This window comes from Oryctolagus cuniculus, chromosome 16 (assembly GCF_051225735.1).
Source record: "Oryctolagus cuniculus isolate XC-2025 breed Fujian yellow rabbit chromosome 16, ASM5122573v1, whole genome shotgun sequence".
Classification (NCBI taxonomy): Eukaryota; Metazoa; Chordata; class Mammalia; order Lagomorpha; family Leporidae; genus Oryctolagus; species Oryctolagus cuniculus.
The window spans coordinates 84,899,505-84,912,201 of record NC_142882.1 but is presented as its reverse complement, the minus strand read 5'-3'; the positions used below and the strand labels follow the sequence as shown (position 1 = coordinate 84,912,201).

Sequence of the window (12,697 nt, the reverse complement as noted above, 5' to 3'; positions counted from 1 at the left end):
CACAAACACCACGCTGCTTTCATCTACAGTATCTCACACCCTCCAGACACCATGCGGAATTAGAAACCAAATGCATTTGCCAGACCAAACAGACAGGTTGGGGTTTCCAACTGCAGATGAGTAGGCAGCCCGGGTAATTTGCTGCTCCATTTAAATTTTACATGGGGTATACCCAGAATACATCTCTCCCCTTTCTTCCTGCTTCACTGTCTGTTAAGCCATTTCCATTCTTCAGTGGCTAAGGATCTCATGACATTTTTCTAGACCACCTGGATTCAGAACCCAACCAACAACACTGATAAAGTCAATTTTGCCTTGCTGGCTGAGATTCTTGGTCAAAAAAGGATAATCCTGGGTGGCATCCATTCTGCATCGCCAGGGTCTCCCTCCAAAACTTCTTATTGAAGCTTTTCAAGGCCAAGTATCAGGTTAGCATCCCCATCTTTTCCCTGGAAACCTTAAAGCTCCCTCAAAATGCAAAGTGAATCAAAAGTAGCCTGAGAAACCTGGTTCTGTTAACATTCCTTTTCAGTCAGGAGGGAATCTTTATTCAACCCCAGAGCTGTTTAAAAAAAAAAAAATAGAAAAATCTAATTGTTTCAAGACAAGCTGCTGTTCCTGTGTTCTGATCCCTGAGCTCCCCCTTGTGCCCTGATGGGAAATTGATTCAAGTAAGAACTAAAGTCAACACATGGAGGCTGAGAGGTCCAGCCACTCCCTAGAGCACTGGACCACACTGGAGGATGCTGCATTGTTATTACAGACACAGTTTTGCCAGAATACAGGTGAATGGCTCCACCCTGTCCATCACTGTTATTTCAGATGAGTTGTTTGGAAAACTAAAATACAGACCAAAGTCACAGAATCTAGCTCAGGAAGAAAAAAGCCGAAGGTGCCTGAGAAATCCTGACGAGCACAGCTCAGTTCCATAGGCGGCAAAGACCACACTGGGGCCAAAGGAGAAAATGGTCTTGTGCTGTGCTTACTGGGGAGAACTTGGCTGGGAGATGCGCCACTGAGCCCCGTGAGACTACTTCCTTCATTACAGTAAGACATCAGAATGCACCTTGGGAGGTTCAACAGAGAGGGGCCTTTTCTAAAGGGAACCTGTTCTTCAGAGCCATCATTTGCTTCTCTGGAGACCTGTAGAAGGTGCAGATGCCACTGAGATGGACACGCAGAGGCTAGACCCAGAGAGCTTACTCACCAGGTCCAGGGAAGAACCTCGGAAGGGCCATGGTAAATACAAGCACCTGAATTCTAGGTCAGATGTTGAACTACCAAAGGAGGATGAAAGATGCTGGAATACTGGCAGAATCTCTGACCACACCTCTTCATACAGCAAGTGGTTTGCTGCCTGGACTCTGGCTTGGAGGCTAGCAGATGCCTCCTCCACCGCACAGTGCCCTTAGGCATTGGTCCCCTCTGTTCCGTGCACTGATATCCATCACCAGTTACTATCTACTCCTCGTACCACATTCTTCTTTCCCCTTAAACAGTGAAAAGAATAATTAATGAGTACATCTTTGAGAACCAGAAAAGTGTAGTGGGCAAGAAGTGAGTTCAATGAGTGTGCCTTAATACCCCAAAGCAGGTCCCAAATATTCTAAGTAGTTGTTTTAATACACAAGTAGGTGAAACAGTGCTCAGACCTCTGATTTCCAATGCAGATGTGACATGAAAAGGATGGCTCAAATCTCTAAAAGGTTATTGTGAAATCATCAAAAGCAAAATTAAGTAAAACATTTTCATTTTCACTAGTTTAATGGAGGAGAAAACCTGCAAATCAAACTATATTCCAAGGTACCTTGATCCTAAAATGTTTACAAATAATCAACATATTAAGCAAGAATAACTGTGAAAAATAAAAATCAGGAGACATTTAAAGTTCATTAATGCGATCCAAGCAGTCTTTATTAAAGCTCACATCTGAGTCTATGGAATGGCTTATTTTCTCCTATGAGTTCCACCCAAGGTGAAATGTATTAGCCATATCTAGACTGTAGGTAGTAAGCTGGTGCCCCAATGTCGACCAGCTAAATGAACTATACTACGTATTCTGTAGGTCGGACCTACTTTGGTGATTATGCCACTGTGAATCATAAATGTGGCAAGCTGGAAACAGATCACACAAGTTATCTACCCTGGTCCCTACCCCTTTACTGTGACTCACAGATTAAATTATTTAGTCTAGGTCACCCAACTGGTTCATTGCAGATCCTAATCTAGCTCTCAAGGATATTGAGGCTAAACAGAAAGAACAGATACAAGGATAGAACAGTATAGCTAATTACATGTGGCTTAATTAATCTTCAAGAAAATTAGGCTTTAATTAGAGGTAAATAGGACAACAGTATGAAGGAGGCTGGGAAGAACAGGCATGTACTGTACAGACTGCGCATTGACCCATGACTGTAGTGAGATAGAGGAATAAATCCTTGCCCTTTTTACTTTTTTTGACAGGCAGAGTTAGACAGAGAGAGAGAGACAGAGAGAGTTATAGACAGTGAGAGAGAGACAGAGAGAAAGGTCTTCCCTCCGTTGGTTCACTCCCCTAATGGCCGCCACAGCTGGTGCTGCGCTGATCCAAAGCCAGGAGCCGGGTGCTTTGGCCCAAGCACCTGGGCCATCCTCCACTGCCTTCCCGGGCCACAGCAGAGAGCTGGACTGGAAGAGGAGCAACCTGGACTAGTACCCAGCGCCCCAACCGGGACTAGAACCTGGGGTGCTGGCGCCGCAGGCGGAAGACTGGCCTAGTGAGCCATGGCGCTGGCCGGATTTATTCCTCTTAACAGGTGCTCAGCACATCTCTATAAGAAAAACTTGCAGATTCTTGATGAGGCTTCACCTCACTCCATTAGAATGACTTTCATACAGAAATCAACAAACAACAAGTCCTGGCAAAGATGTGGGGGAAACGGTACTCTAATCCATTGTTGGTGGGAATGTTAAATGGTACAACCACTGTGGAAGACAGTATGGAGATACCTCAGAAATCTGAATATAGACCTACCACACGACCCAGACATCCCACTCCTGGGAATTTACCAAAGGGAAATGAAATCAGAATATGAAAGAGTTATCTGTACCCCCATGTTTATTGAAGCTCAGTTTACAACAGCTAAGATGGAATCAACCCAATGGTCATCAACTGAAGACTGGATAAAGAAATTGTGGGATATGTACACCATGGAGTACTACATAGCAGTAAAAAAAAAATGAAATTCTGTCATTTGCAACAAAATGGATGAAACTGGAAAAGCATCATACTTAGTGAAATAAGCCAGTCCCAAAGAGCAAATACCATATGTTCTCCCTGATGTGATAACTAATAGAGCACCTAAAAGATAACCTATAGAAGTGAAATTGACACTTTGAGATGCAGGGACTTCGAACAGCCCTTGTCTTGACTGCTGAGACACAATTTTTTTCATCTTATTTGTTGAACTCTTAGTACAGAGTTAATCGTATGTATATAGTTAATTGAAAATAGATCTTTGTAAAAAATAAGAATGGAAATAGGAGGAGGAGGAGGAAGAAGGTTGGGAGGGCAGGTACAATGGGAAGAATCACTATGTTCCTAAAGCTGTATTTATGAAATGCATGAAGTTTGTATTCCGTAAATAAAAGGTTTCCAGGGAAAAAAAAGAAAAACTTGCAGATTCCTCTGTTGTTTTTCTGCTTTATACTCACAGAGAGTGTTTTCAAATTGCTATACTCTAGAAAGTTGTGCTTCCTATAATAAGTACAAATGTGGAATAATCATAAATAAATAAGAATACCTGGGGACTGAGATCACTCCTGCTCCAGGTTTGGTAGGATTACACCTCATTTTCACAGCAGTGGATCGGCCATTAATGCAAGACGTTGTAGTTGTAGAAGATCTATTGTAAAGTAAATGATATTTTAAAGAAAGTTATGATGCAGATTAAAAAGTCAAAACTGTCATGTGTATAATTGCTCTCATGCTGTATAAACAAATGAGAAAGAAAATGTATTCATTAATTTGAAATTTTAATACACATTCAGGTCATTTACTTTCACTACCTATGGAAAGTTGACTATTTTCCTTGGTAAAATGATATACTATTATCAAGTTACTTAGCAAAGCTATTATAATTTTACTTAAAATTACAATAAAAAGTTTTCACATGAGCAGAGGTCACATCTACTTGAGCTGATATTTTGATGAGCAATTTAAAAATGATTATTGCCTAGACAATGAAGCAGAGCCTCTTTATTGCCTCATTTACAAGAATATAGATCGTAATTTGAGGAAAATTATTCAAAGTTTTCAAAATATTGCATGTTTATTTTTACTGAGTTTTTCACTTAATGATCAGTTACTGATTAGCCATTAGGAATAAGCTACCATGCTAAATATCTGCTGACATAATACATCTTCCCTGCCACTAGAAACTTATCCAGAATGAGAAATTTTATACATAGAGATAGGGAGAAACAACATGTATATATAATATATAATTATATATTTATTGTATATATGCTTTTTAGATAAACACAGGGAAGCAGCATCTTCACTTACTTATAAAAGAAATGCACATCTGGAATTTGGCTTGGTGAAGCCGGGAACATATCTTCTCTTATATTAATATTTTGCAATGTTGTTTCAACTGTCACTCCTAGAGATTGAAAAATAAACTATTAAGCAATATGAGAAAATAAGATTTACCTAGCCTTTGAGTACATGAATAGTAAGCAGGTTTATTCTGATGAATATCCTTTTAACAGAAACATTGCAATTATTTAACGCATTCAGGATAAGACTGAGAAACTTCCCAAAGTCTCCAGAATAGAAAAGAAAATATTCTATTCCTTAGCTTTGTAATTTGACTTAAGTCATTTCAATTTCCTGGATCTTATTTTCTAGATATGTAAAATGCAGGCAGTAACATCAATAACCTATAAAGCGCAGTCCGGTTTTAACATTTCAAAAATCTACTATTAAAATTGTCAACCTCATACTGAGTTTTGTTGAGTGAGTTGGACTACTTTGCTAACACAAACTTTTATTCATATTAAATACAAACATAACTGACAACAGAATAATTTTTAGCACTAATAATTGATAGAAAATAAATCCAAATTTTTCTTAATATAATAAGCAGAAAAGTAATGCACTTTGCCTATCTCTTCAGGAGAAAATGATGGCAGAACTAAAATGCAAGTTACACAGCAAACTTTGTAAGAGTTTTGATACTGACCCTAAGCCCAATAACTGTCCTTGGTGCTGAAAGTTGATGTCAATTTCCTCTGTAGTCTATAGCGACAATTCTCAAATCTGGCTACACATCAGAATCACTGATGGGGTTTGCTAAAGCCATACATTCCTAACCTCCATTACAGAGGTGTTAATGAACCCAGTCCCTAAAACTGACTAGTTAGAGACCTGTACTCTCCTTACACCTTCCAGGATCACTGAGACGGAACAGGCACACAGGGAATGAAACCTGACAGCCCCATCTTTGCTACCAACTTAGTTCTGAAGTAAGAAAAGATAATGAGGGGCTGGCGTTGTGGCATAGTGGGTAAAGCCGCTGCCTGCAGTACCAGCGTCCCATATGGATGCCTGTTCAAGTTCTGGCAACTCCACTTCCGATCCAGCTCTCTGCTATGGCCTGGGAAAGCAGTAGAGGATGGCCCATGTCCTTGGGCCCCTGTACCACTGTGGGAGACCTGGAAAAAGTTCCTGACTTCGAATCAGTACAGCTCCAGCCGTTGCAGCCAACTGGGGAGTGAACCACTGGATGGAAGACCTCTCCCTCTCTTTCTGCCTCTCCTTCTCTCTGTGAGTAACTCTGACTTTCAAATAAATAAATAAATCTTAAAGAAAGAAAAGATAATGAAATCTGGTGGCATACACTGTGAATCAGGTGTATATAATATTGCTTTCTATTATTGATTTGTTTTTAGTTTTGGTTTTTAAAAGTATTCTGCCTCTTAAATTCCTAAGGAATCTGATGAAAAAATTTAGAGCTTCACAAAAGACATATGACATATGAGTTAACACCAATTCAGAGTGTTGTATTCACTGAAAATGATCAACAGAAACCCTCTTTGGTGGAGAGTTTTTAGCCATTTTTACAAAGTGATGACTTGGAATCACCTGTGGGCCTTAATCAGCAATGCAATGACAAGTTGTTGGTTCCAACATGTTAGAGTAAATACATGCATGTATAGCACGAACCAAAGGAAGCTTACCTAAAAATGTATCTGCCAGAATAATGGATTGCGACGATAAGGCTGCTCGGAAACCCTTACTTTCAGAAGGAATGATAGTTGACTGGCACACAAACGCTCCTACCAGATTTGTGTAATCGTCTGAGCCCGCCACCATTTCCTTTACTGTAAAGTCTGTTATATTGTTAGTACAGAGAGCCATCTTCTTCCCCTGGGAAAACAAAGTCATAAAGGAGAGGGTTTATTGAAGGTCAGTCTGTAACTTGATTTTCAGCTAGCTAGTGACTCCAACATTACAGGGGCTCTCTCCCCAACACGGAGATTCTGACTTGAATGATCTGGTAGCATTTTTTAAAGCTCTCAAGGCAATTTCAATGTCCAGCCAGTGTTGAGAGCCACTGCAATTGTAACAAATACAGTAATTTAAGGCTGCAATTGCTCCTCTCAACACAGGCTTCATTTGTGCTGGATGAATGTCATCTAACTTAAGGAAATATAAGTCTTCCACAAAATATTCAAGTCATAGGATAAAAATGCATGCAAACAGACCAGGGAACTGTTTTTGAAGATTTTAATGCACAAAAAAACTTTCTCTTCCTTGTACTCTGTGGATCCATGTGTGGCAGGAAAGCAATGTGGCGGATGAAGAGGACAGCTTAAAGCACATTGCAGCAAAATTCTAGAACACTCAAATTCTAAACAGTTGGTCGCTATACGTGTTTCGCTTTCTCTTTAGACTCAATGTGGACCTGTACAACTGTATAATAAGTTGAAGAGAATTATATGGGTTTAGTTTTTAATCATTTAGAAGTTAGCTGGAAGGCATAGTTTATAAAAACTGGAAAACTGGGGACCAATATAGTGGCATTCTGGGTTAGGCCACCTTATGTGACAAGGGCATCCCATATGGGCACTGGTTCAGCTCCCAACTGTTCCACTTCCAATCCAGTCCCCTGTGAATGGCCTGGGAAAGCAGCAAAAGATGGTCCAAGTGGTTGCACTACTGCACCCATGTGGGAAACCCAAAAGAAGCTCCTGGCCACCACAGCCATTTGAAGAGTGAATCAGCAGATGGAGGATCTCTGGATCTGTATGTGTGTGTGTGTGTTTGTGTGTGTGTGCGTATGTGTGTAGATGTGTGTATATATGTGTGTAGGTGTGTGTAGGTGTGTGTATATATGTGTGTGCGTATGTGTGTATATGTATGTATGTGTGTGTATATGTGTGTATGTTTGTGTATGTGTGTGTGTGTGTGTAAAAAAGCCTTTAAAATAAATAAATCTTTTTTAAAAAACTAGAAAACTGTTTAGTATACATATAGTCACAGTGCAAAATAAACTATTTCTTGCTCCACTACTCTATAAAGAAATGCAGAAAGAAAACAGGGAAATTATTTCACTAGGTGTAGATATAAAGTTTAAACAGATGGGCATAAAAACTTTTCTGTGTTAACACACTTGTAATCATAGCCTATACATTTTTCTCTCTCCACCAGGCCTTCTCACCAGATGTATTTTTACTAAGCGTAAATTAAATTGTTGAATCCAAGAAAAAAAATGGAAAAGAGCAGACAGAAATTACTGAGGAAAAAAAAGAGGAAGTAACAGACTAACAGGATATGAATGAGAATAAAATGAATGACAAAGATAATAGAAGTAAAGAGAAGGCAGACAGAACAAGAGATGCTGGAAATATGAGGATAAGATTGCAATGTGTGAAGATAATGCAGTTAATCTAATCTAGTACCTCACACAGTCTCAGGACATACCAGGTATTTAACATACATTTATTTACTGAGTGCACTAAGTGACTAACCAATCTAGCAAGTGTATTAGATCTCCCATGTAAAGTCAGAACAGGACAAGTACTGCAGCACGTGAAATTCACAGAATTTTTTAATTTGAAAACTTCTGTGATGATCAGATCTCTATTTCCTTTGAGCAAGTTTGGCACAGCTTCTCAGAATGAAGATAGCTGAAGACTTAGGGGCTCATATGAAAAGAGACATGAAGGAAACACCTTATTATATTGTTATCTTTGCTAATGCTGTATCCATAGTTTCCAACTCCAACCTTGCATGTTCAAAAGGATATTGGATATGTGGTCCTCTAACTCTGACCATCACTGGTATCAGTGAATGCTCTGAGTCTTCCTACAGAAAATGAAGTCCCATTATTTACAAGCAGATGCTTCCTATCAACTAACATCTGTCCCTGCAAACCTCCCTTTTATTTGAGACAAGCTTCCTTTTGGAAGTCTTTTTTTTTTCCTTCAGAATGACAACATACATGTGATGGTTAGTTTTAGGTGTCAAATTGATTGGATTAAAGGATGCCTAGAGAGTTGTAATGGGATTGTTCCTCGCTACAGCTGTGAGGGTGTTTCCAGAGGAGAATGGTGTATGAGCTGGGAACTAAGCAGGGAAGATCCTTCTTCAATGTGGGTGGGCACCATCCCCTCTGTTGGGGTCCTGGATAGAACAAGAGGCAGAGAAAGGAGTACTTCTTGCTCCTGGAGCTGGGACACTACTCCACCTGCCATGGACGTCAGAACTCTGGGATCTCTGGTCCCAGGTTCGAAGACAGGACAGCAGCCCCCGAGGCTCTCAGTCCTGCAGCCCTAGGTTGAGAATGACATGATTGGCTTTCCTCCTTGCTGGGTTTTCAGACTTGGGCTCAGCTCTACCAGAATCCCAGAGTCTGCTTGCAGTGGGTCTGTTGTAGGAGTCCTGGCTTCTATCCATAATCATGTGAGCCAATTTCCCCAACAAACCTCCACTCATGGATCTCATAGGTACCCAACACAAATACCAACTGAATGTACCCTATCAGAAATGCTTGAGAACAGAAGTGTTTCATATTTTGGATTCTTTTGGATTTTAGAAATATACACAGACTTTACAAGTTATGCATCCTTAATCTGAAAATATAAAACAAGAAATGCTCCAAAAACAGTTTTGGATTTTGGAGCAGTTTGGATTTCAGGTTCTCAGGTTAGGAGACACACACACACACACACACACACACACACACTGTCTATCTGCCTCTCTCTCTCTCTCTCTCTCTCTCTCTCTCTCTCTCTCCAATAAGCAAGAATAAAACTTTCTTAAACCACAATTGCTTGCCTCAAAAAACAGAGGAAAGACTGACAAACGTGACTCACTTTCACACAAACGTGAAGGACGCTCAAAGCGCTCACACCCCATAGCTCCAAGCTAGTGATTCAGCTGGGTGGATAAGTGCTTTGATGTCCCGGGAACCAGACAAGGCTGTCCCAGGTAGATGAAGCTGCCAGCGTGCTCAGAAGTGCAAGAGGATTTGAGTATTCAAAGGCCAGTTCCTGACATTGGTTTTTAGTTTCCAAGGAGAATTCATTGCTCCATCAATGCAGAAAATACCACCTCAATCAGTTCTGAAATATAACTGCATCTCACCTTGGCAGCCAGAACTCACCTCATGCCCACATAAGCTGATATTGAAGAAATGGAAGTATTTCGTTCCTTTGGAGGTGAAGCTGGGGCCATTCATTAATGAGCCCACACTGCTGAGGTTGCTAAAGTCATAGTGAAAACTCTGGTTTTCTTTTTCATGGTAGAAAAAGCAGTCACTGTAGCAAATGGAGTGGTCCTTCAATTAAAGATTAAGAGATTTAAAGAAATAAAAAGTATTAGCTGCTGCTAAAAAAAATGTGTTTCCAAAAAAGTTCTAGGCATGAAGACCATTTCAGTAATTTCATCTTGGTTCCAACATATTTAACCATACCAATAGGGAAAATTTCTAAACTCTAAGTAGATTTTTATAGGCAAAGAAGACTCAGATTTTTTCAAAGTCAGAGTAAAGTAATTCTTAAGTTAGCTTCTTACAGAAGGTATTTTAAGAAACAGTCAAAATTCCCATTACGCTGTTCTAGATAGCAAAACTACTTTCTCCCTAACTCCTAATAGAGCATCAATCTTTGCCTTTAAAATGTAAGATACATTTGCAGTCCCTATAAACTCCTGTTGCTAGCCTGTAGTGGCAGTTCATTTGCAGTCAATAACACATGACAAATCAGCTTTTATATTTCTGGAAACCATTCTTATTTAAGTGTTTTTCTTAGTATTTGACATCCCCAGTACCTAGTATACTTATGGCACATCAGTATTAAGTGCTCATAGTAGAAGCTCAATAAATGTAAGAGGAGAAAAAACAGGAAAATGGGATGTGTGGGGAGCAACTCGGACTATACTGTTACTGGAATTAAGACTTATTCTATGCATCTGCTCTCCCACAATATGGCGCTGGGAGAGAAGAAAACAGCCTCTACACAGCTGCCTCCAGTTCAGCCAATAAACTGTAGGACTTGCTCCTGATTGGAGGAGAGCAGCGTACTCGGCGTGTGGGCAGCCGAGTTAGGATTGGCGGAGGAGGACTATAAAGGAGGAGAGAGACGGCATGCACCAGGAATATCTAAGGGGAACACCTAAGGGGAACATCTAAGGGAAACATCTGAGGGAACACCTGTGCAGCCCCCGAGAGAGCCGGCCGGCGGTGTGCCACTCCCCCGCGGAAGTGGGGAATGTGGCAGGGGGAACCGCCCTTCCACGGAGGTGGAAGGACCAGCAGCCAACCCGGGAAGGACCAGCAGCCAACCCGGGAAGAACCAGCAGCAAACCCGGGGAGGGCCAAGCAGACAAAAGAACAGCGCAGGGTCCTGTGTCGTTCCTCCACGAAGAGGGGGAGCGACAGGATGAAAAGTCTTTTCAGAACCAATGGCAACTTCATAGCTCCTATGAAGTATTAAGCAGAACACTTGAGTTTCTCTCTCAAAATGCATGCTCTCTCACCTGAGTGCTTTTACTTCCAGGCCCACATGGAACACAAGCCTCCTTGCCATAGACCTGATGTATGGACAGGTAGGTGTCAGGTGGACACTCCTTGCACTGGTTGGTTTCTTTTTCAATGTAGTGGCCTGGGGGGCAGGGGACACACGATGAGCCCGATTGTTCAGAACCGAGGGCACAGGCACGGCATGAGGACGCCACCCCATCGACTGCATTAGTGGCTGTGATAGAATAAATCTTCACCATGTCATTGATGAACCGTCTATTCTAAAAAGAGAGCAGAAAGTAGTGACTTCTGCCTTGGAGCTTGGTGGTACAACAGATTACGTTTCATGTGGATATCACCAAAACAAGCAGAGTGTTCCATCCTAATAGCCTGGCACTGGCAATGGATTAATATCACTCCTATTTGGTTCTTATGAAAAGACCTTAAATCTTGACCCGAGAAGTTAACGTCCACTCTATGAAATTATTGGAGCTTTGCCACAATTACCACAAGATCTGTCATAATTGGTATGAACTTGGGCATATTTACAGACCTCATATCTGAAAGAACTGTCATATTTCAAGAGAGGCAATTTTACTTCACACCATTCTTTATTCGATAAAAGTCTAAATCGAATGATTATTAAAATATTGACAGCATGGCAGAGTGAAAAAGCCTGGGAATAGGGATTAGAAAACCTGCGGTCCCCATGCAAACACTAACTGTAATTCACAGGCAGCCACTCCATGGAGCCTGCCTTTCCCTCATCAATTCAGTCGGATTCTACCGAGAGGTTCTGGAATCCGGAGTTAAGAAGCTGGGTCTTCTATATTCCTCCTTCTGACACTGGGTGAATTAAGGTCTGGTTTTCATCCTGCCGTGGACATCACTCCATCAGTACAGAGCAGTGATACCCAGGCTACTCAATGCTTTCTTGTCTGGGACAACGATAGAAGGAAGGCAAAGGGGAGAGGAGGATTTCGTGGCACACTCCTGCCACACACAGTGGGAATACCAACACCTGTAAAAAACACCCAGACTCAAGAAAAATCCGGGAAATGGTCTTCCCACTAAATTCCTGAAGAGGAAAGAAAGTGCCCCACATTCTCCACTGCAGTGTTAGGGCCGCTTCTGAACAAGAGGTCTTGACTAGGGAAATCCATAAAAATAAAGAAGGTATGTTAAGGAACCATCAAAATCCTCATTATGCTATTCTAAATAGTAAAACTATAAAATAAAACAAAAAATAACATCCCTGAAAATATCAAAATATACAATGAAATTTACTTAGGAGAGGATTTGCTCTATTCTAACAGAGAAATGAAAGGAGGCAAATTATTCTGCATTATAAAACCAAAAGGTATGTATGTACACCTTCTCCAGGCTGTAAAGGAGACATTACTATAATGATAAAAATGAAACAGGACTGGTTGGTGGCTCCTAGACAAATGTCACGCCATTCAGATGAAGAGGAATTAAGTCAACAAATCTATCAAAGCCTCAGAAAGCCTGAAAAGTAATTTGTTAGGTCTATGGTGTTAGATTTTCTTTTTCTTAAGACTCAGAGGATTTCGTTTGTTTGGAGTTCAAAATAATTCAAAGATACACTGCATTGCTTCATTTCATATACTCTTACTACCCCAAAATTTAAAAAGTACCATTTTATCTCAATCAGATGGTGAATTTCA

General features: G+C 40.7%; 1 protein-coding gene across 4 annotated transcripts in view; it reads right to left on the bottom strand.

The window, feature by feature from the left end:
- Positions 1 to 12,697, bottom strand: part of ELAPOR2 (endosome-lysosome associated apoptosis and autophagy regulator family member 2) — a 201,163-nt gene that overhangs the window by 41,744 nt on the left and 146,722 nt on the right. For all 4 annotated transcript variants that reach the window (XM_002713858.6, XM_051853011.3, XM_089315883.1 and 1 more), the window contains 5 exons: positions 11,027 to 11,290; positions 9,654 to 9,827; positions 6,223 to 6,412; positions 4,547 to 4,643; positions 3,783 to 3,884 (listed from right to left, as the gene is read on the bottom strand). In XM_002713858.6, the coding sequence (XP_002713904.1) occupies positions 3,783 to 3,884; positions 4,547 to 4,643; positions 6,223 to 6,412; positions 9,654 to 9,827; positions 11,027 to 11,290 (827 nt within the window). The remainder of the gene's footprint in view (positions 1 to 3,782; positions 3,885 to 4,546; positions 4,644 to 6,222; positions 6,413 to 9,653; positions 9,828 to 11,026; positions 11,291 to 12,697) is intronic.